We start from the raw sequence: 27,267 nt of genomic DNA, 5'->3' as shown, positions 1-27,267 counted from the left end.
TGTGACGCCTTGAGCTTTACCATCGTCGAGGGAGTGGTGGAACAACGAGAGGATGGACTCCATCATGACGCATTCAGCTTTACCATCGTCGAGGGAGAACAAGAGGATGGACTCTATTGTGACGCGTTCAGCTTTAGCATCATCTAGGTTTATTATTTTTAAGCGTCCGTTAGCTTTAGTATCGTCCAGCTTTTTTATTTTTGACGTCGTCCAATGCCAGCCTTAACAAATCCAACTTTTTTTATCTTGAGCTGTGTGGCCTCACACCCTTGCTTTTGTGCAAGCTACCCAAGGTAAAAAGGTCAAATTACTATCTTCATAGTTGTGAGTATACTGACATCACGTAAACAATGACTACAAAATTTATTTCATCCTTCAAAGCATCTAGTATTGTTGGTAAATTGATTTGATGGAAACTATGTGTATATCTTTTGAGATCTTTTAATGAATTTTTTAAAGTGCTCTCTTGAGCTTGCATAACTAACGTTCTTATCCCAACCACAAAAATTTGTTGTTCCTAAATTGTAAAAGTCTAATTGATGATATATATTATCTATGCACCATATATAGTGTTTCTTGTTTTACCTATATTAAAAGGGTAAGCACACACCATCCTACCATTGTTTTTTTCATTTAATGGAAAAAAAAGGTTAGCCAGTGCATTTGCCTCTTTTACAATCTCCCGACAAAAAAGGTAGATCATTTATTTGTGAACTTTAATTTTCAAAAGCAAAGCATCTCCATTTGTCTGAATTATTTATTCAAATGAGAAATTAGACTAATCACAAATGAGAAATTAGACTAATCACAAATAAAAATTAAATAATTGAGAAGTGCTTAAATAATGGGAAAGATTCAAAATGCTTGTATTATTGTGGAAAAATGGCTCTAAGCTCAAACTTAGGCGATTTCACTCAATCCCAACCTTACAAAACTCACAGAGTGTTTCCACAAACCTTAATTTTTCCTTATTGCCTCATAACTCTCAAATGTACATTGAAATTATGTAATTCTCCATGTAAGTGATTGGAGTTGTGTTACCTTGGAATTACTACATAACTAGGTTCTATTCTAGAGTTAATATCTCATAAACGATGGTGACCCTTGCATGCTGAATAATATATAGACGTAATTCAAAACCAACTTCGATAAACCAATGTGTTTGAAAAGCACTTCACATGCAGCTTCAATAAGCAATCGACCAGATATAAACTTGAACGCAAAACATTCAGTAAATGCTTTTGTTATGATTAGGGATAGTTGTGATCGTTTCTCATATTCAGTTAACCAAAAAAGAGACCTAACTCTGATGAATAGAATTCACTACTCATATGAAGTTGGCATACACTTTCTCTAGGTTCATAAACAAAGGAGAACATCCAAGAACCTGCAGGAGTGTGACCTCCTTCCCAATGAAGCCTTGTACTAAGATTAGCCCTCTGGGAACTTTTCTGCAAGCACTTCAGGGAGCCGAACCAAGCTCGTGCATCCAGAGACATCTAGCCACATCAAGGAGCCCAATTGCCCAAGTTCTTTAGGGAGTTCTACCAACCTGCTGCATCCGGAGAGATGTAGCCCCGTCAAGGAGTCCAACTTCCCAAGCCCTTCAGGGAGTTCAGCCAAGTTCGTGCATCCGGAGAGATGTAGCTCCTTCAAGGAAACCAACTGCTCAAGCTCTCTAGGGAGTTCTGCCAAGCTCGTGCATCCGGAGAGATTTAGCCACGTTAAGGAGCCCAACTGCCCAAGCTCTTTAGGGAGTTGAACCAAGCGTGTGCATCCAGAGAGATCTAGCCCCGTCAAGGAGCCCAACTGCCCAAGTTCTGGAGGGAGTTCTACCAAGCTCGCACATCGAGAGAGATCTAGCCACGTCAATGAACCCAACTGCCCAAGCTCTTCCGGGAGTTCTACCAAGCTCGTGCATCCAGAGAGATTTAGCCACGTCAAGGAGCCCAACTGCCCAAGCTCTTTGGGGAGTTGAGCCAAGCTTGGACATCCAGAGAGATTTAGCCCCATCAAGGAGCCCGACTGCCCAAGCTCTTCAGGGTGTTCTACCCAGCTTGTGCATCCGGAGACATGTAGCCCCATCAAGAAGCCCAACTGCCCAAGCTCTTTAGGGAGTTCCACCAAGCTCATGCACCCAGAGAGATTCAACCGCTTCAAGGGGCCTAACTGCCCAAGCTCTTTAGGGAGCTGAACCAAGCTCGTGCATCCAGAGAGATCTAGCCCTGTCAAGGAACCCAACTGCCCAAGCTCTTTAGGGAGCTGAACCAAGCTCGTGCATCCGGAGAGATCTAGCCCTGTCAAGGAGCCCAACTGCCCAAGCTCTTCAGGGAGTTCCACCAAACTCATGCATCCAGAGAGATGTAGCCCCGTCAAGGAGCCCAACTGCCCAAGCTCTTTAGGAAGTTCTACCAAGCTAGTGCACCCGGAGAGATTTAGCCCCGTTAAGGAGCCCAACTGCCCAAGCTCTTTAGGGAGTTGAACCAAGCTCGTGCATCCATAGAGATCTAGCTCCGTCAAGGAGCCCAACTGTCCAAGCTCTTTAGGGAGTTCTACCAAGCTAGTGCACCCCGAGAGATTTAGCCCCGTCAAGGAGGCCAACTGCCCAAGCTCTTCAGGGAGTTGAATCAAGCTCGTGCATCCATACAGATCTAGCTCCGTCAAGGAGCCCAACTGTCCAAGCTCTTTAGGAAGTCGAACCAAGCTCGTGCATCTGGAGAGATCTAGCCTCGTCAAGGAGCCCAAGTGCCCAATCTCTTTAGGAAGTGCTACCAAACTCGTGCAACCAGAGAAATTTAGCCTCGTCAAGGAGCCCAACTGTCCAAGCTCTTTAGGGACTAGAACCAAGCTCGTGCATCCGGACAGATTTAGCCCGGTCAAGAAGCCCAACTGTCCAAGCTCTTTAGGGACTTGAACCAAGCTCGTGCATCCGGACAGATTTAGCCCCGTCAAGCAGCCCAACTGCCCGACCCACTGTGGCAGCACCTCATCCTCAATTCCTATTATGTGGAGCCAGCGGAGGGTGGTGAACGATGCCTCAAGAAGTGAGCTCGAGAAGTCATGATGCATACAGTGGTTGTTCCGAAGGCACACTTTGAAAACCCGAAGCTGAGAGGAAATCTGCAAATCAAAATTATGACAAGTGAGCCTCAAGAATACTTGTTAACAGCTAAGAAATCTCTCTCTCTCTCTCTCTCTCTCTCTCTCTCTCACACACACACACACATCAGACGTCCTCTTTGCAGCTTAGGACATATTCCAACACAGTGCTCCAAGAGATGCGCATTGACACTTTTTTTTTCCCGAGAAAATGATCCTCCTATTAGTTATATGAAAAACCAGTGAACAGGCTGAAGTACATGCTCAAAGCCTCTAAAAGAGGGAAAACACTGGGGAGAGTAGTCCCCTCTACGGCTGGCCGCTCTCGGAGGGAACTACCTCATACATACAAGCTGCTGGGGGTGGGGAGGCGGGGGGGCGTGGCCCCTAATGCCAAGTGACATCGTCGTCTCTGTCCAAGAGACCCTGCTGCCAGGTGCTGAGGAAAGCCGCTCGACGTCTCCACATGCAGTCCGAATCTCCCTGAAGCTTCCCCACTAACCACAGAGGGTATGAATGATATTTGACTAGATGGCCCACTGCTTTTTTTGGGGGGGGGGGGGGTGGCTCAAAGGCCTCATTACACCGTGCCCGCCAAATGTCCCATGCCGCAATTGCCGATGATGATCTAGCACCACTGACAAGTGCCGGGGGACCAGGCTACTACTGGAGAGTCAGGAGTGGGGATAGACTCTATCCTGCAATGGGTGATCCTGAGGGCCTGACCATCATCTGTCTTCTCGTAGTGAAGGGTGGGTCCTAACTCCTTAACCCAGGCAACTGCCCCCCAAGCGATGATGCAAGAGGTGATCCTCAGGGGCATGACCATCATCCGTCTCCTCATAGTGAAGGGCGGGTCCTGACTCCGTCACCCAGGCAACTGCCCCCTAAGAGTGATGATGCGGGAGGTGGTGAGAAGACCAAGAATCCTCATCCAAACCTGTTGCGCTTCGGGATAGTCCCAAAGGCAATGGTATTCCGCCTCCTGTGGGTGGTTGCATCTCATGCACTGTCCTGGACGACCACCAAAGGCCAGCCATGTGGCAAATACTAAACTCCTATGAGCTACCTGCCAAAGGAAAACTTCCGTGGTCGGAAGCTGTCCCACAATCGGTTGCAATAGTATCTAAGGAAGCTAGGTGAGATGTCTTGAGGGAACCAATAGTCTGCTAAAGCGGGAGTACCATCGACATCGATCTCGTGCATCTAGTTCCTCCGGCGGCCTAGCCTCACCGAGTAGTAGAAAAAAGGGGTGGTTGGGCTCTCTGGGCTGAAGGCCCGCTCATCTGGGTCCGACTTAATCCTTGTCAAGGGTCGGCCCTCCCAGAACCACAATCCCACAATCTCAAGGACGGTGCTCATGGAAGCCGATGATCCGGACCCTCTGAAGTGAACCACCACCAAAGTCCTCTGCTAGGGAAAGGTTCAGACCTCCATGACATCCAACTGAGAAAATGAGAGCAAGTCCCCCGTCTGAGCCTAGGACCGCCAAGGGGATGTCATGCAGTGTGAAAGCTCCCAGCCATTGAGGGGGGGGAGGGGTCCTGTAGGGGGATCTTCCAGTTAGGGGGGATGTAGGGGGATCTTCCAGTTAGGGGGGATGGCTGAGTCGATGGCGTGGACTATCTGCTCTCTGCCTTTAATCTCCATGAGGCGTCTATTCTGAGGCCTCCTGAAGCTAGTCCACTCGCCGATAGACTAGGTTGGGCCAGAACTGACGAGGCCCCAAAGCTATGTGTGAACGCACGCCCAGCTGGGCTTCTTGAAGAATCAGTTCCAGATCATCCAACGGCTGGCCGAGTCTCTCCTTGTCCGAGGCCGGGGGGAGCAGCTGGCTTAAGGTGGTCCCAAGCTCTCGTCAAACTGGCTGCAAATCTCTCCTTGAAGGCGGTGCTCAAGCCTTGGGATCGGCCCTCCATACAGATCCATGGTACACTGGGGAGACCCGAGCCTTCCACCCACCACCGAACCCTTCCACCACCCCTGATCTCCCCACACCCACTGGGTGCAATCATCGCCTCCTTACCGCGATCTCCCTCCACGAATCATGGGTTATTTGTGGACTACGCCTTCTTTGAGTGCCTCCCACTAGACAAGCTCCTACGACCAGGTGGTGCCTCCTCTCCAAGTCTGCCTCGTTCTACATCACTCCCAGCGCCTTCCCCAAAGATGTATAATCGTCTCCTTTCTGCTAAGTGTGGTCCTCGACACGGAGTGTGACAGCGATCAGTCCATCAGTTTCTCATACAATCTTGGACCCTCGCCAACGGCACCGATAGTGTTGGAGTTTTCTAGTGGCTCCTATGTTGAGGATGCGAGGGGAATCTTCTTCCACATCAGCGCTACAGGTACCTGCACCGCAAGGATAACCACCCAGAGCAGTGCTAAGAGGTCCTACTTGATCTGAGCCCATCTAAAGTGTCCCCTGCCTAAACCTGCACGGAAGTCCTTTGCAAGACAAAGGGGGAGCCTAGCAGATTCCGCAACCTCTTTCCCTAGTCATGTGACTCATCTCTTGGTATGTTCGCAGGAGGTGGTGCTTATAGCTACAAGTGCAAGATGATTGTATGCGAGAAGTTTCAGCGAGCGCTTATCAGAGGTGACCCAGATGTGCAACACCGAATGGCCAGTTGTACTATGGAATACAAGAATCTTCTCCCGCGAAGTAGCCACACCTTATCACCGACATTTAGATCCCCACGGAACCAAGGGAGGGTCGGCATCTCTATCAGCAGCCAACTCCTGCCACAGGCCCACAAGTCACAAATTCTAGTCAGAGCACAGTGGGTAATTCACCACGTCCTGCGCTCCTAATGCGGCCGCACAGCTTTCTGCACTCGGGTGCAGCAAGGCCTCCCTTGCACAGATGCATGGCAACAAGCTGCAATGCCTCTAGAGCCACCAACCATCACTCTTAGAGAGCTGCAGGAAGGACAAGACCTCTTAAAATAAACAAAGGAGATAATGCAGGAGCTAAAGAAGGGGAAGTGAAAAAAGAAGGAAAAAAAGATGAGGGGCATAATCCTAGCGCTTGGAAGCAGAACTAGCCAAAGACATTGCATCATATTAGCAGGTGCTGGAGCAACAAGAGGCAAGGGGAATAAGCCTTTCTGATATATACTAGTAAGCATAGCTTTGGAATTACCTCTTCAAACACCCCCTCCAAGCCCCGCACATATGGCATTCAAGAACCTCTCTTTACTCCACGATTCTGTTCTTTCAGATCCGCCAACTTCAACGGAGATTGGTGCAGAGAAGGTCCCAAAAGAAGTTGTGCCACAGAAAGCTGTTAACAAAAGAAATGACAAAGCTACATCTGTACATCTAGAGTAAACCCCAATCCATCTGCGAGAGTCACAAATCTAGAATCCCGCTGATTTGTGACAATTAATGGAGGCGCCTACTGCTGCCAAACAAAAACATCTCCAAAGCAGTGCGGAAAGCATAGAGCTGCTAACTCTGGGTCCAATAACTCCTCTGTGCGAAGAGGCAGCCTGAGGTCCGAGACTTCTAGGATAACTTTGAGAAACCTGCTCATAGCCTCTGCTACTATATAAGGTAAAGTAGTGGAGCTAAGGGGCATCCCTGCCTCACAGAACAGGAGATCTGAAATCACTCACCATGCCCCTGGCAAGCTAAAACTGTGTCGTGGGCCTCCCTATACATGCAAGGGACCCCTCTGATCCAATCCACTCCAGGGAAAAACCCATCTGTGCCATCGTCTCAATCCACTCTGTCATAAGCTTTTTCAAAGTCTAGCAAAAGAATAGCAAGGGGTTGTTGGCTAACCTGCAAATTAAAAATTGAAATCTTGCCAACGGCTTTGTTTTTTATCCATGGGAAATTGTTTCCCATTCCCCTAGTTAGGGGGGCTTGGGGTGGAACTGCCAGATCTAGCTAGTAAACTTGCTCCATGGGGTCTCACACACCCCCTCCTTCCCCTTCCCCCAAAAAGAAAAAAAAAAACAAGTATCCTTCTCTTGCAGCGTAACATGCACATCATTTTAAGGTATGACGCTTCGTAGCGTTAAATTAATGTCACTATTCAAGCTCCATTAAAGGCAACAAACTCGTATCAGACAACTCCTACTTACTTAGCCTCAACATCCAAAGTGTGTCTCGTTATATTAATGTCACTGTTCAAGCTCCATTAACTCGTATCAGACAACTCCTACGTACTTAGCATCAACATCCAAGGTGTGTCTTGCATATCATCATAATGTTCATCACTGTGTACTTTCTTCTCAATTCGATGCAAACAAGAAGGCTCATGAATGTACCTTTGAGATGCCTGCAAAGCTGTCACCCTCCACAGACAGAACCCTGAGTTGTTTGAGATTCGCAATCCAAGAAAGCTGCTCCTGTAGGATATCCTCGACTTGCAGCTCTAACATCCGTAACTTGTGGCAATGCTTAGTGATCATAAGACTGAACTCCCTGCGCCGGTTTACTAGGGAATGGTAATGTGGTGAGTTCAATTTCAGGTATCGAACATCCTGCATTTGAGCACTCGAAGGATAGCTGTTCTCTGCATACCGGTACCATGCTGTCTCGTCGAAAGCTCTTATAGAGACGGGCACCTACAAATCCTCAGTAATTTAGCCATAGCAATCAGCAATCCATGCATTTATTACAATGATATAGCTATGAGAATACGAAACAGATACCTGCGATTCGCGTGGGTGTGGAAGTAACAACTCAGCTATTTCGTCCTGGCCTGTATCATCTGTTATGAACAATACGTTTCTCTCCTTCGCCATTTGTTTGGCCACAGCAAGCAACAGATCATGAATCTCCACTCCGTCTTCCCTCCTGATGACAAGCGATTGGTCCACCAGACTGTCAAGATCATCCTCCTCCTCCATCATCAACTTGACATCGTCGAAGTAATCACTACGACAGAAGAGGGCCACATCAATGAATGCATCTTGAAGCCTCTCAGGCTGAAAGCACACACTGTCCTTGATCTTCTGGAACACTCGATCGTCCGCAGAAGGTAGGTCTTCTGCTCGTTCTAACTGCTCCAGCACCCTCTTCCACACGTCCGATTTTCGCCTCTTCCCATCCTTGAAGTAGGAGCCATACACGGTCAGGGCCAAAGGAAGCCCACTGCACCGGGCAACAATGGCTTGCACCAGCGGATCATCCCTCTGCATTGGCTTCTCCTCCCCATTCCTGTACGCCTTCCGAAGAAAGAGATCTTCGGCATCCTGCTTCGGCAGCCTGTGCAACTGATAACCCAGGTAGCCCTCCACTTGTTCCTGCTGGGTCTTGAAGCACATGCCAGCCAGCCCAGCTGCCACATCCGCAGATCGAGAAGAGATGAGCAGGTAGCTCCCACGCGGAATCATATCCGCAAGATCTTCACGTTGAGGTAGTAGCTCCACTAGATGCCGAAGCTCCCACACGTTGTCCAAGAAGACACAGATCTTCTTGCCTTGACCCTTCAGCCTCTCCATCAGCTCTTTAAGCGCAGCTCTTCCTTGAGCCTCGCTTGAGAAGATTTCAGTGCTACCATCGCTAAGTTGGCTGTACAAGCTCTTCTGGAGGTCGATTAAAGCTGGCGGCCGCATCCCTACCTCCACCGAAGCAATCTTGTGCCTTGTTTGATTGCCAGCATCATCTTCTTGTGAATCCCTCCTCAAATTCGCTTCTATGACCCTCATGAGAGTAGTCTTGCCAATGCCCCCTTCCCCGTGCAAGCCCACAACTCGTATGTTTCCTCCAGAACCTCTGAGAAATCCCATCACCTTCCACTCCAGCTCCTCCATCCCGACCAGATAAGACGGCAGCTCCGGAGCCTTGGCACAGGGGCGTTCAATGCGAACAGCAGATATCTCAGATATTATGTCCCTTATACTCCCAAGAAGCTTCTCCAGGTCTGCACTTACGTCAGTGAGCTTCATGGCATTGCATTGAGCGCACACACAGGCACGCAAGCAGGTTCCATATGTCTGCCTGCATAAGCACACCAATGAGACACTTTTGACACACTCATTTTGGAAAGCATGCATTCTCATTGGCTAAAAAATGCACATAACCTGGAACCTCGTTCCAACAATTGTTCAAACATGCCCTTTCTTTGGAAAAACATTGCGTTCCAAAAAAACTGCCTCTAGTTAACCTCCTTGAATCAAACCACCTGATGCACAAGTACTGCTCTTAGCCATTAAGGCAACATTTATGCCTAGTGTTAGACGGGTAAAATAGTATATACATTATCATTGCCCTTTTTTAAGCATAGAGGGCTAATTACTTTTATGCAGCCTTCACCCAAAAAGAAGATAGCAACAAACCCACCACCCAACCACTCCAGGGCCATAAACAGTGGTGCCGAGAGTCCAGAATCCGAGTAGTCATAACTTGCATGAGGCACACTTGCAAGAGCATGCATATACTTGCTCAAAGGGTTTGGGATCCAATTGTTAAGATGCGGTTGTAGGACAGGACGATGAAGGTGTTCTCTATGAATTCAAGCCAATACGTACAACGGGACGTAGGGGTTCTGCAACACAAGTCATGCAAATAAAGCAGCAGCCAATGGAGCAACTGTAGGACTTCATCTATGGGTTCCACGAGTGTTTTGACCCAATGAAGTTAACAGAGATGAAATTATGCCTGATATACACCATCAAAGATACTCTTTAAGCTATCTAGCAACTCCATCCCCCTCACATTGACTCAACCTGTGAGGATGCGTAAATACTAGTTGTGCCCCTAGGTATAAGCTCAATCTTATGTTAGTTGTGCCCCTAGGTATAAGCTCAATCTTATGTTCCGTATCCTTCTTCGGAGATAAAGCGAACAACAATTCTATTGGATATTTCGGATTCTCGTGTACATGTGCGTGTACCCCTACTTATGTACCCGTATAAGTGTGTGAGAGAACAGTCTCTCACCTATGTGTAGGTGTGGTTATGTGTGTAAACCCACCCTTAGGTGCATTGGTCTTTTTACTCAGAGTCACCTCACATTTGAGGACTCTTGTACTGTAACATATGTCCACTCACCATTATATATAGACTCACTCACATATTTCATGCTGTGTTGTTTTGCTCTAATCTCTTGTACATCTAGTCCTTTCGTCCTTTTTCCCTCACATGTACACACTGACTTGTGTGGACCTATGCAGACCCCGTCTTTGAGAGGTTGTTTTGTATTTTATGCTGCTTGTGGATGATTGTAGTAAGTTTATTTTCTTTCCCAGAAGGACCAAGCCTTTGCTCGGTTCAAGGAGTGGCATGTTATGGTGGAGAAGGAGTCTGGATTGCAGGTGAAGACTCTTCGGGTTGACAAAGCAGGGGAGTGAGGACCTCTATTGTGGGTGTGCCCGCCCGAGTTAGAAGTAGTCTCCATTTTTCCTCATCTTCCGTGTTGTTTTCCCAGTTTTTGCTAGTCATGGGGGACTTCTTGTGCTGGCCGACTGATCTAGTCCTAGTCGACCTGTGTTCTGGCCGAATGACATGTTGTGCTGGCCGATTGGTTTTATTCCAGTCATGGACATGTCTGCAGTCTGTCGGCTGTTTTTGGCTGGCCGACCAGCAACCTAGGGCCCTTGCCCCTACACTTCATTTTGTACCGGATCTTGATTGTATATAGCAGAGTTTGTACAGCTTCTCTCTCTCTATACTTCTGCGTTTCCTTTCTCACAGCAGTTGTCTCATTTTCCGTTGTGCATTCCGACAGTCCTCTCTACACTTCGAGTATCGAGAGAGATGACTTATGATAGTATGATAGCAATCCTTCTTGACGAGGACAGGAGGTTACAAGACCAAAACATGATGGTCCTCAACATAGAGAAAGGCTTCTTATCAAAACAAACAAGTGAATTCAAAGGCAAGGCAGTGAAGTGCACCTATTGCAAGAAGCTGGGCCATACTGAAGACAAGTACTTCAAGAAAATGGCCAAGGAACAAGAAAAGAACCATGCAAACTTGGCGGCAAAAGATGCAAATTCAAAAGAGGAAGAACCAAAGAAGCCGGAGACTTCTGCAGCAACACCTGATAAAGCCTCTCTCCAATCCATCTCTTGTTTGCAGAGATAAATACCAACTAGGCTTTTTAGCCCACTTCATCTTTTTATGTATTTTTGTTGGATTCTCTACCCGGGATGTCTCTCAAAATCTGAAAAATAATCTTGTGTGTGTTTTTTTCCACCTAAATGTTTGTACTACCTTGTGTTATAAAAGGCTCTATAATTTCCTCGTTAACCTTGTTTTGAGTCGGGGGTAATTTTGGAGGTTGAAGAATCTTATGTGTGGTCAAGACTCGAGCTCCATTTGCATGTTCGGTAGTGATCTGTTGTATCGTGCCAACTGCGCATATACTAAGTTTAGTACATGTGCAAATATTCAAGTAATAGTACTGGATCGAATGACAAGAAAATAAGAAATAGATATTTATAACGCAAACGCAAAATCGGTTACGAATATTGTCTCTACTATGATTGCTCTAAAAGCAACTGTTGGCACATAGATCCTTCTAGTAACACAGTTGTAGGTGACTCCTCGGGGAACATGTGGATTTGGGAGAACTGGCCCCTATCTTGTCTTCAGTGGGGCCCCGACGAGTGGTTCTAGAGAGACCCCACTCTTCCTCCTGAGCACCCAGGTTTTCCTTTCTTCCCGAACTCAGTTAAACTAGGCATGCGGAGTCAGTTGGCTGGGATCGAGGGCACTCTAGCCACGGCACAACATCGGAGTTCTCATGGCAATCCTCCCCGCTTCCTCTACTTTTGGAAGCAATTGTGGGACAGTTTTCCACCTAGGAAGGTCATCCTCTAGTAGCCTGCTCATAGGCTAGCTATCGAGACAGATGGCCGGCTTCTTGCTCCACGTGCCAATTTCACCACGAGTTTCAGCATCACTACCTCTAGGATTGCCCAAAGAAACAGCAAGGTTTGGTGGTGGATGTCAAAATGCACAACAATCCTTTATGGATCATACAGCGTGTATCCCTTGGAAAGAGAGTTATATCCCACAAAGACAAGCTTCTGGGACTTTGACTCAAGCTTCTCCCTCTATTTCTTTGGAATGTGAACATATGCATCACTCCCAAACACACGGAAATGGGAGACATCTGGTTTCCTGCCTCAAAGGGAGTCATGTTCGGTACTGAAGTCGTCAGAGAACGGTTGAGGATATGGACAGCCGTAGCCACAGCCTCTCCCCAAAATGGACGAGGAAGATCACGATGCTCAAACATCGTCCTCGCCATCTCCACCACCGTCCTGTTCTTTCGCTCAACTACTCCATTCTCAGAAGGCGAACCTATATTGGCTAGCTCTCCCGCTTGATGCCATGTTCCGCACAAAACCGCACGAATGCATTGGAGAAAAACTCTCCTCCTTTGTCAGCCCTAAGAGTCTTTATCTGCAAGCCAGACTCTTTCTCCACCATCACATGCCACTCCTTGAATCAAGCAAAAGCTTGGTACTTCTGCAAAAGAAAATAAACCCAAGACAATGTGCTACAATCATCAACAAGCAGCATGAAGTACAAAGAACCTCCCAAGGATGGCGTTTGCATAGGTCCACACAAGTCAGTGCGTACCAACTCCAAAGGTTTCGAAGCCCGCCTCGAAGCCTGCTTCGGAAAAGATTCCCTGTGCTACTTACCACGAATGCAAGAACTACAGCGTCCCTGCCTACTGCCAACATCTGGCAAGCCAACCACCATCTGGTCCCGGAAAGCTCGCCGCAGCGCATCCACATTCAAGTGGCCAAACTGAAAGTGCCACAAATCACCAATCTAAGAACCTATCAAAGAGAAGAGTGCTGAGAGTTTGTATATGCCATTCTCCACTCCGCCTTCCCAAACAACCTGGCCAATCTCTCGGTCCCGTAGAGCAACATAATGCTCCTCAAAATCCACCCGAAAGCCAGTCTTGCACACCTCATGCACTAACAACAGATGAAAACCAAGTGCGGGGACATAAAGAACACGAGAGGAATGCCTCCCCCCTCTGCCATCGGGAATGATCTCCATCTGACCTCATTGTGAATCGGTATGGTGGAATTGTCACCAATGAAAATGCGACCTAATTGCCGTTTCAGATCCTAAAAGAAGTCACGGGAAGGAGTCATGTGCCTAGAAGCACCACTATCAAGAAAATTGAAACCTAAAATGCTTAGCTTAATTATAACCTATAATTAGATTTTAATTAACCCTCAACTTTTTTGCCTAACTATAACTATAGTAGTAACTATAGTCTATATACATATTAAAATTTATATTTTAGGCATCTAGGTAACGATATATTAAATAATGCATATAGTACATACTATAGTAATAATAATAAGACATATCACATAGTACATACTACATACCACTGACCATATAGTTACTAATATAAAAAATATATATATTATATATTATATGGTGTACGCTTATGCCATATATTATTTAGTATTATATAATATATACTTAGCACTTGCCACTAAGCACTATATACCCACTATATACTACATAGTACATATGTATATGTATACTATATTATATATATATAATTTAATAAAGACATCTTGTAAAGTTAAACTTTAATTTAAGGACTACCTATATATTTCATTATCACTTTTTTTTAATGTATATGATTTCACATATTTCATTGTAACCATTTTTTTTTCTATCCATTTTTTTAATGTATATGATTTCACATATTTCATTGTCACCATTTTTTTTTCTATCCTATTTACACACAAAACATATGTAAGACCCATTGGATCTTTAGACGTAAGTATAATCCTCTCTCTCTCTCTCTCTCTCTCTCTCTCTCTCTCTCTCTCTCACAGCCTCCTCATGAGAGAGAGAGTGCTTCCACGATTACTTCCAAGATCCAAGCACCAAGATCTATTTATATGATACATTAGTGAGATTTGTTGTGATGTATGGTGCCCCATTCTACGGGCCAGACTTGTGAGACGAAAATCAAAAGAGTACTGAGAAATTATGATGTTTTCATGCATGATCACGAGTAAGCCATTGATACCACATGAAATTGTGCTTGTTGAGTCTGGGGAATACCGATAAGGTCTTCGTACCAAATATGAGGTTCAATGTACAACACTTATTTGGCCCGTTTTTTAATTATTTTAGTCAGTGGTCATTGCTCAGTAGTTAATAGATTAGTTTTTATTTCAGTATTACCATTGTCTTTCATGCCATTTTTGTATGGATGCTAGATATTTCTTATTTTATATATACATACGCACACACACACACACACACACATATATGTACATGTACATATACATATACATATATATGTGTGTGCGTGTATATATATGTATGTATGTATGTATATCTATATATACATACATACATACAAGGTGGCCAGAGTCTACCTCAGATATGGCCTGAGCGACATTGGTTGAGGGGCCATGATGAGGTGTAAGAGATGACCAATCAGACATCCCTTCTGAGATGGCAAAGGATACTGACTTTGGGGGGGGGGGGGTGACCTTGAGCGACTTGACCAGTGGTTCGCCCATTGAGAAGGACCTAGGCCAATTCGTACAAGTGTCTTGTTGGTCATGCGACCGACTGAAGCACAAGAGTTGGTAAACTGATGGTATGTGTGACAAAAGTAAAAAAGCTAGGTGGCAACTTGTTCAATAATGTGATGACTTGGTCTTCTTGAGACTTGGAGGAGCCATTGGTGGCGTGCTCCGCATTTAGACGCCGGTACTCGGCGACCTTGACTTTCAAGTCATCCCCCTCTTTTATAGTGAATTTTTGGATTTGAATGCGACACGTGCGATCACGTGTTGCATCTCTCTCTGCAAGGTGTGTCCATCTGTCAGAGACATAGGGGAACTACTGGAGCTACGAATGAAACTCTAGCAATAGGCCTTGCATGAGCTCCACTATGGCAATGGCATTCCTAGCTTCCCAATAGCTGATGACTTCAGGAGGTGCTAGTGAGGGGTGGGGTTTCAGTTCAAGTCCCTTCACCAGGTTCCAAGAACCTTGGGAAGTGAAGACCTGTTCCATAAGGTTAGCCCAAGTGGTGTAATTAGACTCATTGCAAACGAGTCTTTTCTGTAAAAGCATTTTTGGACATAGATACATGGAGAGAAGGAGATGGTGGGGTCCAGGATGGCTAGTACCCATATCCAGAGGGTAGAGGGTTAGGTGTCACTCCAGAATAACCACTAATACCTGGCACAAGTGAAGGACCTGGCGAGGGTACTCCATAGGATGGGATAGAAGGCTAGGCACTCGATGCAGGTGGAATGCTTGGCTGAGGCACAAATCCTTGGATAGGCACCTAAGTTGGTTCAAGTGTAGTGCCTATGATGCGTTCGTAAACTACTTGATACCCTGAAATGTTGTGTGGCGACACAATGCCGAGAGATCCCTATGTTGGGTAAAAAACCCATACGCAAGTCCCTATGGAGATGCGGCCGGTAATGGCTGCATGCCAATGCCACAGCAAGAAGAAACATGGGTTGGGTGGGAGGGTTTTGTGCTTGAGGTAGTCCAGTATTCCAAAACACATTAGGAGCAGAAATAGAAGATGAACCAAAAGAGAAAACGGTGTTACCTCCTTGTACACTAGTAGTCTGAGAGCGTATGCTACTCCTAGACCCTCCTCTATTCATGTTCACATCTCTCCACGGATCCAGGGTAGCAGCTAGTACAATATGATAAACCTGTGCTGCAATGGTGGTCACCCAGGTAGTGTTAGGCACATAAGCACTCAATGGTACATACAAACTTGACACGGACTCCGATCGAGTTGATGACGATAGATCTCTGGACGTCCATGTTGGTACGTGTCCTCCTTGAGAGAATGACCCAAACTGAAGTCCAGGTTGTCGACTAGACTGCACAACAGGGCTCTCCAAATAAGGCTGGATACTGGCACACTGGCTATAGTTGTGTATCCCCCTCTAGAAGCAAACTCTGGCAAGCTCGAGATCACAGCAAATCAACACAGCATGAAATGTTTGAATGAATATATGTAAAATGGTGAATGTAATCCAGTACAAGAGGGCCTCTGTGTGAGGCACTGATGACACGAAGCTGAGCAAGAGCGCAGTCAAGGATGAAGGCTCACATCGGGGACTGCGGTGAACAAAGAAGGGTAGATCATCAAAGGTGCTGAAAAGAAGAGCAAGAACATTCTGAAAGAGAACCTAAATCTCCGGAGAAAGAGCACGGTCGAGGACGAAGGCTCGCGTCGGGGACTGCGGTGAAGAAAGGGTAGATCATCAAAGGTGCTGAAAAGAAGAGCAAGAACATTCTGAAAGAGAACCTAAATCTCATACACCTTCCAAGCCCCCCCACCCCACACCCCCCCCCCTCCCCCCCCCCCCCCCCCCCCTTCCCCCCTTCTTAGAAAAGCAATGTTGCAATGATCTTGTTTCTATTTTTTCTAGCCTGCCTTACCAGACCCTCCACTTTATAACCCAATTAGACCACTACCCTGTTCTTCTTGCCTTCACTTCCCATAGCAGAAAGACTCAATCTATTGATTTCATACAAATCCCTCCTCCTTTAAGATGCCTACTATTTGAGCAAAGACAGGAGGTTTGGGACAGAAACTTCTCTACTGATATCTACCCAGCTTGCAGTTGAGCCACTGCTGTCAAAGAGACCTAAGAATTTCTGGTGTCAACAAGGAAACACGTCCTCCAAATCAGAAAAAAGAGAACTAAAGCTCGCTGAAGCTACCACCCCTCCCTGCTCGCGCTACCTGCACACCTGCGCCCTCCGCCTTCCTGCCTGTTCGTCCCCTCGCGCCCCCCTCGGTCCTCGCGCCTCCCCTTGCCCCCCCCCCCCCCCCCCCCCCCCGCCCGCTTTCGCTTCTGCGCCCCCCTCCCTTGCTGCGCTGCCCGCCATTTGCCCCCCCCCGCCTGCTTTCGCTTCTGCGCCCTCCTCCCTTGCTGCGCTGCCCGCCATTTGCCCCCCCCGCCTGCCTTCACTGCTGCGCCCCCCTCCCTCGCTACACTGCCCGCCGCCCATCCTCGCCTTCGCGCCCCCCCCTTCTTTCACGCCCTCCTCCCCTCCCCTCTGCAGCGCCCAACCCCCCCCCTCCGCCAGCTCTTTCTCCACCCCACCCCTCTTGAGCGCAGCTCCCGCCTCCCCCCCTTGGGCTTCTCCTTCGCCGCTTCACCCCCCCTCCCTTTTTCTTGCTGACTTCCGCCCCCAGGGGGGTTTTGCTTTTTTTTCTCCGGCCTTCGTCTTCCGCCTCTCCGTGTGCAACTCGGTTCTTGCAGGATCTCCGCTTTCGCCTCACCTTCGCCATAGCTTCAGACTCTGATGGAGGCTCCTCCCGCCCCGCCTCAGAGGGACTCCCCCGCAGCCCCCTCGCCCGCCCCTGAGGACACCCCCATCAGGCTTTCTCTTTCGCCAGAAGAGGAAGCGAGCCTCACCGCAGAGGTGGAACGCCTCCAGGCTCATTCCACCATCTGCCGTATAGTCGGCACTCGCCCCAGCAAAGGGGAGATCCGGGATCTTCTCCAGGCCCGCCTTCTTGCAGATGTGGGCAAGATCCTGGACGTACAGCTACTGGGCCGTGGACATTACCAGATCGAGTTCGAGACCGCCCAGAGCGTGGCCAAGGTCCTTGCCATGAGTCCCCTTGACATCAGGGGTGCTCGGGCTTTCTTAGACCTTGGCAGCATGGCTTTGACCCAGCAGCGGCTGAGCAGGGAGAGCGCCTTTTTCATGTTACAGTTTGCTTCCCTGGACTCCGTCGGGAGTATCTTCCGCTCCTCTCTAGGCTAGGAGCATTGGTGGGCTCGGTACTAGAGACTGGCCCCACAGCAGCTTCAGTGGTGGCCAGAGCAGCTGGGCTACCTTCGGTCAGAGTTTTGGTGTCTGACATCTCCTCCCTTCCTAAGGTCATTCAGCTACCTAGGATAGGGGGGGGATGGATTGATCAGAGAGTGGAGTTCTCGGGGCTCCTGAACCAGTGCTTCATTTGCAGGCAGGTCGGTCATCTGGCCAAGGCCTGCCCTCGCAGGAGACCCCGACCCTTACCACAGCAGTAGGCCCCTGATGGCCCGCCCACAGATGCGGCTCGGCAGGCTGCCTCCGGGACACCTGCTCAAGCCACAGAGACCTCGGAGTGGCAGCCTGGACAGGGGCGCCGCCGAGGGAGACAGCCACAGCAGCACGCCCAGAGACCGCTGCAGCAGCAGCCACAGTCTCAGCCTCACTGGGTTCCCGTGAGGAACAGCTTTGCTCCCCTCCAAGAGGAGACCCCTGCGGCGACGACTGAGGACCAGGAGATGCCAGCACCCCCTCCTTCACCCCCCCCCACCCCCATCCCCTCCCACCCCCTCGCTTCCACCCTCGCCACCTCCCGTCCCCGCTCCGGTTTCGGCAGCGGCTCCTTCTCCACCCCCCTCGCCCCCCCCCCTCCTCCCCCCCCGCCCGCCTCACCTTCCCGGGAGGCCCTGGCAGTCCCCTGGCGTTCACCTGCAGTCCGGAGGGCGCTGAGCACCGACCTCGCTCGAGCACCTTAGAGGAGGCCTACCATGCCGATTCGGGCTTCACGGATATCATCTATCCGCAGTCGGCTGAGTCGCCTCGGCATTAGACAGCACTCGGAGGCTTTTGATTACGCCTTCACACGGCTTTTTGGAGCAGAGGGCCCCCATGAGCCAACACCCATCCGAGTTCATGTAGTGATACCTCCGGTCCACGGGGAGGAGGCACTAGATGCAGCGGTGGCCTTCTCGTTCCCTCTTTGTGGCCCTTGCGACCGGGAGTGGACTCTAGAGCTCGCTCTTAGCACTTTGAAGACTCAGGCAGTTGAGTTTTCTCATCATGTGAGCGATCTGGAGGTGACAGATGTGATAGGCCGACTATGGGAGTTGGCTCATTTTTTCTTGGATCCCGGGAGTGTGGATGCCTCAGGGATTCGTCATTTGGTCGTTCGCATAGTGGCAGATTTAGCACGCGACCCTGGATATGTATGTATACACGAGGTAGCTCTGTCAGAGCGGGAGGCAGTCGCCATGGGCCACAGCCACTGGCGCCTGATCCATGATTCTTGCAGTACGCCGGGTGGGCAGATTCGCAGCCGCTCGGATGGGGACTACTCTCCATCCAAGCCGCTTGCGAAGGCCCACCGTACGGCTGAGACAGCATCCACCTCAGCAGGTCATCCATGAGGATCATCTCATGGAATGTACAGGGCCTTGGCGGAGCACATTTTATACGCTATCGTGGTTGCTTGAGGCAGGAGCTTCAAAGATGCCTGGTTGGTGGCAGCATTGATATTTTGATGATGCAGGAGCACCACTTGGGTGAGAGCAGGATCCGGAGATATGGTTCGGTGATGCCTGGTAGATGGGACACCTTTTGGTCTGCAGGGTTTGGTCCTTTGGGTGGACAGGGAGGAGTATGCATGGTCATTGCAGATGTATGGCGGCAGGCCATTGTGGATCGCGGGATCATTGTGCCTGGTAGAGCACAGTATGTCATTCTGAGGATGCATGATGAGCTATTGGGCGTGCTCAACGTCTATGCGCCCAATCATGCTAGTGCCAGAGGAGAGTTCTGGACTCAGGTTACGGATGCATTGCCAGAGGCCGCACATTGGTGTGTCGGGGGAGACTTCAACATGCTTGAGGACCCGGCCGATAGGGTGGGAGGCAGCCATGTTACAGTGCACGGCACAGAGCTTGCAACTTGGGACCGGTTTTGCATGTCACTGAGGATCACTGATGTATGGCAGCATGGGGCCTTCTCCCGTTCTCAGGACAGTCTTAGTTTCTCTCGGTCGGATCGCCGGCAGGGAGGGACTAATCTATCACGGATTGATCGCTTTTATGTGGGCGACTGGTTAGGGGAGCGAGGGGGCTCCGTCGGCATTCTCGCTGGCACCTCATTTTCAGATCATGCGCCAGTTATCTTGACATTGGAGGAGAGGACACGGGAGCCCAGCTTGCAGTTGAGGATCCCAACGAGGGTACTTACAGATCCCAGTCTCGCTGAGGACATTGACAGGATCTGGCATGATAGTCAGTGCTCTGACCAGGATGCAGCAGGCCAGTGTGCCCAGGGTCTCATCGAGCTTAGCTCTTTTTTGCACGCTACAGCTTTGACACGATTGGGAGAGATTCGCAAGCGGAAGCATCGGCTGAGACGCAGCCTTGCTTCGCTACAGCGCCTTCAGGAGCAGCAGCCTGCATGTGAGTGGGTGGCGTCACAACTGAGCCAGGCACGCCAGGAGGTTAGAGAGGCAGAGGAGCAGAGACATGAGTTTTACTATCGCCGGCAGGCCTCTCAGTGGACGCAGCTTGGTGATAGAGTGACTGGGGAGTTTTTTGAGATCACTGGACCCCGCCATGCTCGAGCAGGAGTCCGTCAGCTTGGTAGACCGGATGGATCGGTAGCTACTGAGCCCGGGGAGATCAGAGCCATTGCCACGGCATTCTATAGAGACCTGCTTTCAGCAGAGCCAGCCCCACTAAGGATCGAGATGCTTGCAGGCAGACTGTGTGGGCCCATGTGCAGAGGAGGGTCACAGATCGTATGCGTACAGTTCTTGGTGCGCCTCTTTCAGAGATTGAGCTTGCCGAGGCCTTGAGGGTCCTGCCGCGACATAGTTGCCCAGGGGAGGACGGCCTGACGCCGGCCTTTTTTATGCGCTATTGGGACCTTTTGGGGCCAGGCCTCCGCAGGGGCTTTCAGTATGTTTTGGACACTGGGGTGATGCCACAGAGCTTTTCAGAGGGCTTGATCTTTCTTATCCCCAAGGGGGAGGGAGTATCAGATGATATTCGGCATTGGAGGCCTATTACGATCCTCAATACTGTCTACAAGGTCTTAGCAAAGGCCTTGAGTTTGAGGATCCAGCCCTTCCTGGGGGAGTTGATTCATGCCACCCAGACAGGATTCGTCAAGGAGCGCAGTATCCTTGACAACATCTTTACTTTCTGGGAGGCGACGGCCCGAGCTAGATTTCTTGGCGAGGACTTGGTCGTGATGCTTCTCGATTTTGAGAAGGCATACGATAGAGTTGATTGGGGTTTCTTAGAGGGCACTATGCTTCGCCTGGGCTTTGAGCCAGGATGGATTAGAGGGGTGGCGGCTCTGTATTCCACAACTCGTAGCCAGGTGTTGATTGCAGGAGGACGGGGGCCGAGTTTTGAGCTGACCAGATCAGTCCGTCAAGGGTGTCCCCTCGCCCCTTTTCTTTTTCTCAGGCTATGAGCATGTATTTGACGGCAGAGGAGGTTGGTTTGAGAGGACTCCAGCTCCCAGTCTGGGGGGAGGACCTGCTCGATGCTGAGTTTGCAGACGACACGGGCTTATTTTTGCATGGCCAAGAGGCCAATCTTCTTCGGGCAGAGCAGTCGCTCCAGGTTTTTAGTGCAGCTTCGGGAGCATTGATCAATTGGTGCAAGACAGTGGCCTTTTGGATCAGTAGTGCTCCCACTCCGGCATGGAGCCCGGACCCCGGTTTTAGATGGATTCCTCCTGGCACAGCAGTGCGGTATTTGGGATGCCAGATTGGACTAGATTTGTCACCTGAGCAGCAGATTGCCCCGTTTCTTCTGAGTATTCAGAAGAAGCTTTTGTATTGGAGTACAGCTCGACTATCCTTGGCTGGGAGGGTGGTGGTGGCAAATCAGGTGCTGTTAGCGACCATGTGGTACATTATGTCTTGCTGGATCTTCTCGAGCTCTTGCATCAGCCAGGTACAGAGGCTGATCAGGAACTTTCTTTGGTCTGGGCGGGACGGTCAACCAGCCCGGGTAAAGGTTGCATGGGCAGTTATTACACTTCCACTGGCTCAGGGAGGCTTGGGCATTATAGATCCAGTCGATCAGAGTAGAGCCTTATTGGGGAAGCTTATTGTTCGGGGGCTGCTTCCAAGCGCTGAGCCTTGGAAAGAGCTTCTCTTGCAGCGGCTGCAGGCTCGGGCTCCCCCAGCAGGGGGCACTTGGGCACCAGAGATTCGCTGGATCTTCATAGAGATGAGGAGGACAGGCCTTAGTAGAGGATGGGAGGACCGATTTGCTTTGAGCATCCTGAGAGCTTGGGAGCTGCTGAGACCGGGGCTCTCTCAGCGACCTCCTTCTTGTGTTGAGGAACAGGCGAGAGCCGCTCATCTGGAGCCCAGCGGTTCGCACAGAGCAGGGTCATATGCTAGGTTCTCGGCCTCGTCTAGCCTGGGGACTTTTAGCGGCAGGCCTAGCACGTAGTTTTGGAGACTGGCAGGCCTTCTGCAGTCTACCAGAGGAGATCCAAGTGGAGAGGCTGAGTCACTTCAGAGGGGGGTTGATTATGAGGGATGATATTCAGGAGGCACTCACAAAGGAGTGGTTCACGCCTTTCGAGCTAGTGGCCCCACGGTGGATGGGAGCCTTTACACAGTTGGAGATCCTAATTGCTGTCAGAGCTTGCGCTGAGGATGGCAGATGCCTCTACTATGAGATTCAGGATGAGGGCAGACTTCAGAGAGTGGAGGTGGAGTCGCCTTTGGTTGCAGAGTGCACCTTTCAGAGGATACGGGTAGTGGTCGCCGCTTCTCGGAAGTGGCATATTGACCCCGACCCTGCAGATGTGCTCCCGGATTGGCGCATATGGGCATATGCAGCGCGCCCCTTGGCCCGGCTACAGTGGGACCCTAGGGAGTACGAGTGGCATGATCCTTATGCATCCCTTGAGGCCACGGAGATCGCCTTTTTCCAGTATACTGTTCGGCTGGGGCGGCATATTTTGGCGGCGAGGAGGATGGTCTCTCCAGCTGCAGCGGGGCATTGGCGGCTACAGGGACTCTCACAGGAGTTCCTGGAGGATTTTTGGGCTCGGCTCTGGGCTAGTCGACAGGCCCGCAGGATCTCGACTTTCCAGTGGTGGCTGGTCGCCCACAGGGGCTCAGCAGTTGGCACCTGGCTTGTTTACAGCGGTCTTCCGGCGGCCTGCGTCCGATGCGGCCACCCTATGGAGACACAGAGACATTGCCTTTGGGATTGCCCTCAGGCGCAGCAGATTTGGCTGCGGATGCTGCGTATTCTGGCCCCCCTCTCTCCAGAGGGTATGTTTACGTGGGGAGCCGCTACTTGGTCGACTTCGTCAGGGCCTGCTATGGGCTATGAGATGGAGCAGGACAGTCAGGCCATCAGATTCATTAGGGCCAGCCTCGCCTGGTTCCGGCACCGGATTTCTCGTCCGCCAGCTGGACACAGGAGAGGGATTTACAATGGGAGCTTCTCAGCAGCCTCACCATCTCGTTCACCTGGAGGGCCCGGTGTTTCACGGCCTTTGAGGGGAGACTGGAGCCACCAGCAGAGACTGTACGGGGGATTTGGCAGGAGTTGATCCACACCCTGCGAGGACAGTATGACCGCATCCGGGGCGACTCGGATGAGGCGATCTTGCGGCGCCAGGCCTTTCACACCACCTGGCGCAGCGGCCCCTTCTATACCTTACACACGGGATCCCCCCGGTGGCATTACAGGCCACCTGTTTGGCTTCCCCCCCCCCCCCCCCTATTGTATGATTTAGCCCCTCAGTCCTTTGTACTGATGCTTGTATTTTGCAGCACCTAGGGAGAGTCTCCCGGGCTGCCTTGCTGTATTCACTGCTCTGTTTCTCTTATGAGCAGGAGAGATCTTTTGTAGCCCTATGGGCGTTTTTTATATAACTAATGAAAGGATCTTAAAAAAAGAAAAAAGAAAAAAGAGAACTGAAAAATATGAAGAACTCTCCACCCTGCAGTAAAGCTCTAACACTCTCTCGAAAGAATCTTTCTCAGAAAGAGCCATTCATCAAGAGGAGGAAGAAATCCAGTATAGGCAGCTTAAACTCTATACCAAAGAATGGTGGGCTGGAAAGAAAGATAGAGCCACGAAAGAAATCTTTGCTCTACTAAAAGCCAAAGGAACCAAAGCGACCATCCTCCCTTTGCTCAAAGAAGATTTGTCTTTTGTGAGGAACTATTAAGCCAATATTTCTCTAAACTCCCCCACGCCCCCCCCGCCCCCCCCCCCCCCCAACAAAGCTAACTGCAGAGATTGTCAACAGCAGAAACTTCATCTCTCAAGCAAGGCAAGCTACTCTCTCTCCACAGCAAGCTGCCTTCTTAGAATTCCCTTTACAATGGAAGAATTTGAAGATGCTGTGAAGTCAATGAAAGATGGGAAAAGCCCTGCTTGGATGGTCCAGTACAGTTTTTTGAAACCTTTTGAAAATCAGTCTCCAAGGCTATTATGATGCTCTCGTAGTTCACCATTCCCTTTGGAACCCTCCAATGTAGGAGTTATCAAGTTGGTTCACAAAAAAGGACCTAAGCATGTTCTCTCAAACTGGAGTTGCTGCAAATGAATGCACCTGATTGATTCAGCAAAAAATGGCTGCAGGTCTCATCAAGAATATTTCACTTCCACACAACAGAGGTCAAGTGGCAATGGAGCAGTTTGGAGATAACACTAATACCATGCTTAACAATGATCTAACTTCTATATCTAAATTTTGGGAATACATGGATGTCTTTTGGCTCTTTTATAAATCACCACAAGACAGGTATAAGAACTCAATTCCCCTACCCCCAAAAAATGAATTCGTCTTCAATCAGGGATATGAACTCATTCCAAATGGTGGAATATTCAGGCTTTTAGAATTCCCTAAGGGTTTTGAAGTAGCTCTACAGACTACATCAAAGATGGAACCGGATTATATCTAAGATCTAGGAAAGTTTGACAGATGGAAAGGTATGCAAATGGGTCTGTTTGGCAGGTCTTTGTTTTAAAACATGTTCTCAGGCCAACCACTATCTTTTCCTTCTAGAGGCCCTTCGCCAGGAACTTTCTATGGACTGGGGATCCCTCAGCCACAACAATGCTAAAAGTTAAGTAGAGCATTTGTACTTCTCCCATAGAAGTAGGGGGATTAAGTCTCCCTGACATCGTATATAGGATGGCTGCTAAGTGGGATTTTAAGGGCTTCCAAAAACCCTTGTGAGGACAACAGCCTTCTTCTAACCAGGTGCATTAGGGCCTTCAAGGGCAACATTATCCCACATGGAAGGATCTTTCCTTGTTCTCAGTTCTCTTTCACTCTGTCTCCTTGATCCTTACAGGTAGCCCTCTCTCAAAAACTCTGGAAACTTGCTTGTTTTCAATAAAACACCTCCCCATCCGCGGAGAGGAAGGAAACCACTCGTTTAATAAGTCCGTTTGGTGCCCAGCCATCTGGAAAGATAGATAAACTGAAGCAAGCCTATCTTTGAAAGGAAGGGACATGGAGTACTCTGTGGGACATTCTGTCTCAAAGTTGGAAGCCGTGGGAGACCCTGCATGCTTAGTCCAGACTTACCAGATTTAATAGGGAATTCCTGGAGAGCAGAAAGCACGAGTGGCGAGTTTTCACCTCTTCTCTCTCTAAAAGGTGCCCTTTCTCCCTTAAAGAATTTAGTTGGATTAATATTATATATATAAAAAAGTTGCTTCCCCTAGCCATTAACCAAGGCCAACATCTTAAGCTAAACACCACATGGAATTTCCTTTTGAACCCCAAACAGTGGAACTAGAAATTTATATAAAACTGGATCAAAATCATAAGGATGCCTGTCTTGACTGATTTTACATCGACTTCACAACTGAGAATATCTTATGACATTTGCAAGAGATATAACAGGGAAAGTGAAACAATTGAACATCTTTTCATTACCTGCATGGCTAAACCTCAACTCATTTTGAAGGTTTATATGTATGCCAACCCAAAGACTGGATGCTCTATGTAACTCTCTTTCTATAACATAGTTTTTTTTTAAATCTGAAAAACACACATATTTTTTGATTGACAAAATGTATATGCAAAGACATTAGTGTAAGGGCAATGATAAAGGGGCACATTCCTTAGAATGATAAGCTAAATAGAGGATAGCTTTTTAAACTATTGAATATGAATAAGGCAGCTTCAAGCAAGCCGTAACCGAGCATCAAGACTAACCTAGATGCTCTTCCCACGATGTCGTTGATGACGGCCGAAGCAGCGACGAGTTTCAGAGCGATCTGCTTCACTTTGTTTTGGTGCTCATCCGGCACCCGCAAGCCCCTGAGCCTTTCGAGTTTCTGCTTCACCTCATCAACCGTGGAGGCCAAGGAGTCTCCGATGTTGGCGTTGTCGTGGGCTTGCAGCGCGGTGTCGGCGAGGAAGAGGACAGCTTGAAGGGCCAGCCCCACAGGCCATGGCATGCCGCCGCTCGCCTTGTCAACAATGTCGAGGATGATCTTGGCCACATTCGGATCGAACGGCGTCCCCACTCGCAGCTGCCGTAGTTCGAATGATCAGAAAATCGTTCGGTGTCTATCATACAACAAATTCAGGAGAGCACGCTATATCAGGTCCACCGCAACTCACCTGGCGATAGAGATCCGGGAGGTGTTTTCGAAGGCCCTGGATGACCTTGGGCAGCACGGCCTCTTGGACGCCGGCATTGGGAGGCCATTGAGGAGGAGAAGCAGTTGTTGTGGTGTCCTGCAGGCTGGTGGAGGGGACGAGGTCGCTCGTCGTCGCCGAAAGGCTGCTGCTGCTTCTCGAACGCTGACTGCTGCTTCTGCTGCTTCTCGTACGGTGACTGCTGCTTCTGGTACGCTCATGAGAGGCCGTCGACCACAGGTTGCCCATGCGGCTGAGGAGGATTAGCAATCCCGGGCTGGCAAACTTCAAGGAGGGGAGGGGAGGAGACGCGGGCGGCGCCTGGCGGTCTTGCAGAAGGCACTGAGAGTCCTGTTGCATTCAATCGACGCAGTCAGGGCTTCCCTGGAGAGAAATGAGTGACGGAAGTTTGCGCAATGGGAGGACACACGACGACGGTATGTAGTAGTATGGACTCTGGAGTCTGCATTCGAGTGCTGCTGCTGCTGCTTCTTGAAAGCCCTCGAACTGTGATCAGTGCAGTCACTGTAGTGTGAGAGGACACGAGAAACCCTTCCCACGGCTACTTGAGGAATTTTTATTTTTATTTTGCTGATGGACGTGTCCTGCTGTCTTTTAAAGCCACTTTGTCATTTGATTGGTCCTTGAATATTCCTAAAGATTCTCCTTTCTCATCTCATCTCATAAAGTTTACACCAGCACGTGGGCGGTGGGGTGCCCTTGAAGGGCATGTTCACACAGGGATCCTTCATTTGCAAGCTTCAATGGCAACACATACACTGAGGAGGCACCCTACTTTGTATCCTTTTGCATTTGCCTG

The 27,267-nt window shown here is 49.3% G+C and overlaps 1 protein-coding gene across 2 annotated transcripts; it reads right to left on the bottom strand.

The window, feature by feature from the left end:
* Window positions 1–1,227: 1,227 nt before the first annotated feature.
* LOC147623132 (uncharacterized) lies at window positions 1,228–27,002 on the bottom strand. 2 transcript variants are annotated; one of them, XM_086821196.1, is made up of 5 exons: window positions 26,430–27,002; window positions 26,019–26,338; window positions 7,767–9,057; window positions 7,380–7,679; window positions 1,228–3,120 (listed from the first exon to the last, which is right to left on the bottom strand). In XM_086821196.1, the coding sequence occupies exons 1-5, from the start codon at window positions 26,805–26,807 to the stop codon at window positions 1,432–1,434; spliced, it is 3,978 nt and encodes a 1,325-aa protein (XP_086677322.1). In that variant the 5' UTR covers window positions 26,808–27,002; the 3' UTR covers window positions 1,228–1,431. The 2 variants fall into 2 exon arrangements, with proteins under 2 accessions (XP_086677322.1, XP_086677323.1); XM_086821197.1 differs by lacking the exons at window positions 26,019–26,338; window positions 26,430–27,002 and adding an exon at window positions 25,737–25,836.
* Between the last annotated feature and the right edge of the window lie 265 nt (window positions 27,003–27,267).

Source organism: Cibotium barometz, chromosome 27 (assembly GCF_041138505.1).
Source record: "Cibotium barometz isolate CiBa-2024 chromosome 27, ASM4113850v1, whole genome shotgun sequence".
In the NCBI taxonomy this organism is placed as follows: Eukaryota; Viridiplantae; Streptophyta; class Polypodiopsida; order Cyatheales; family Cibotiaceae; genus Cibotium; species Cibotium barometz.
This window is presented reverse-complemented; position numbering and strand designations above follow the sequence as displayed.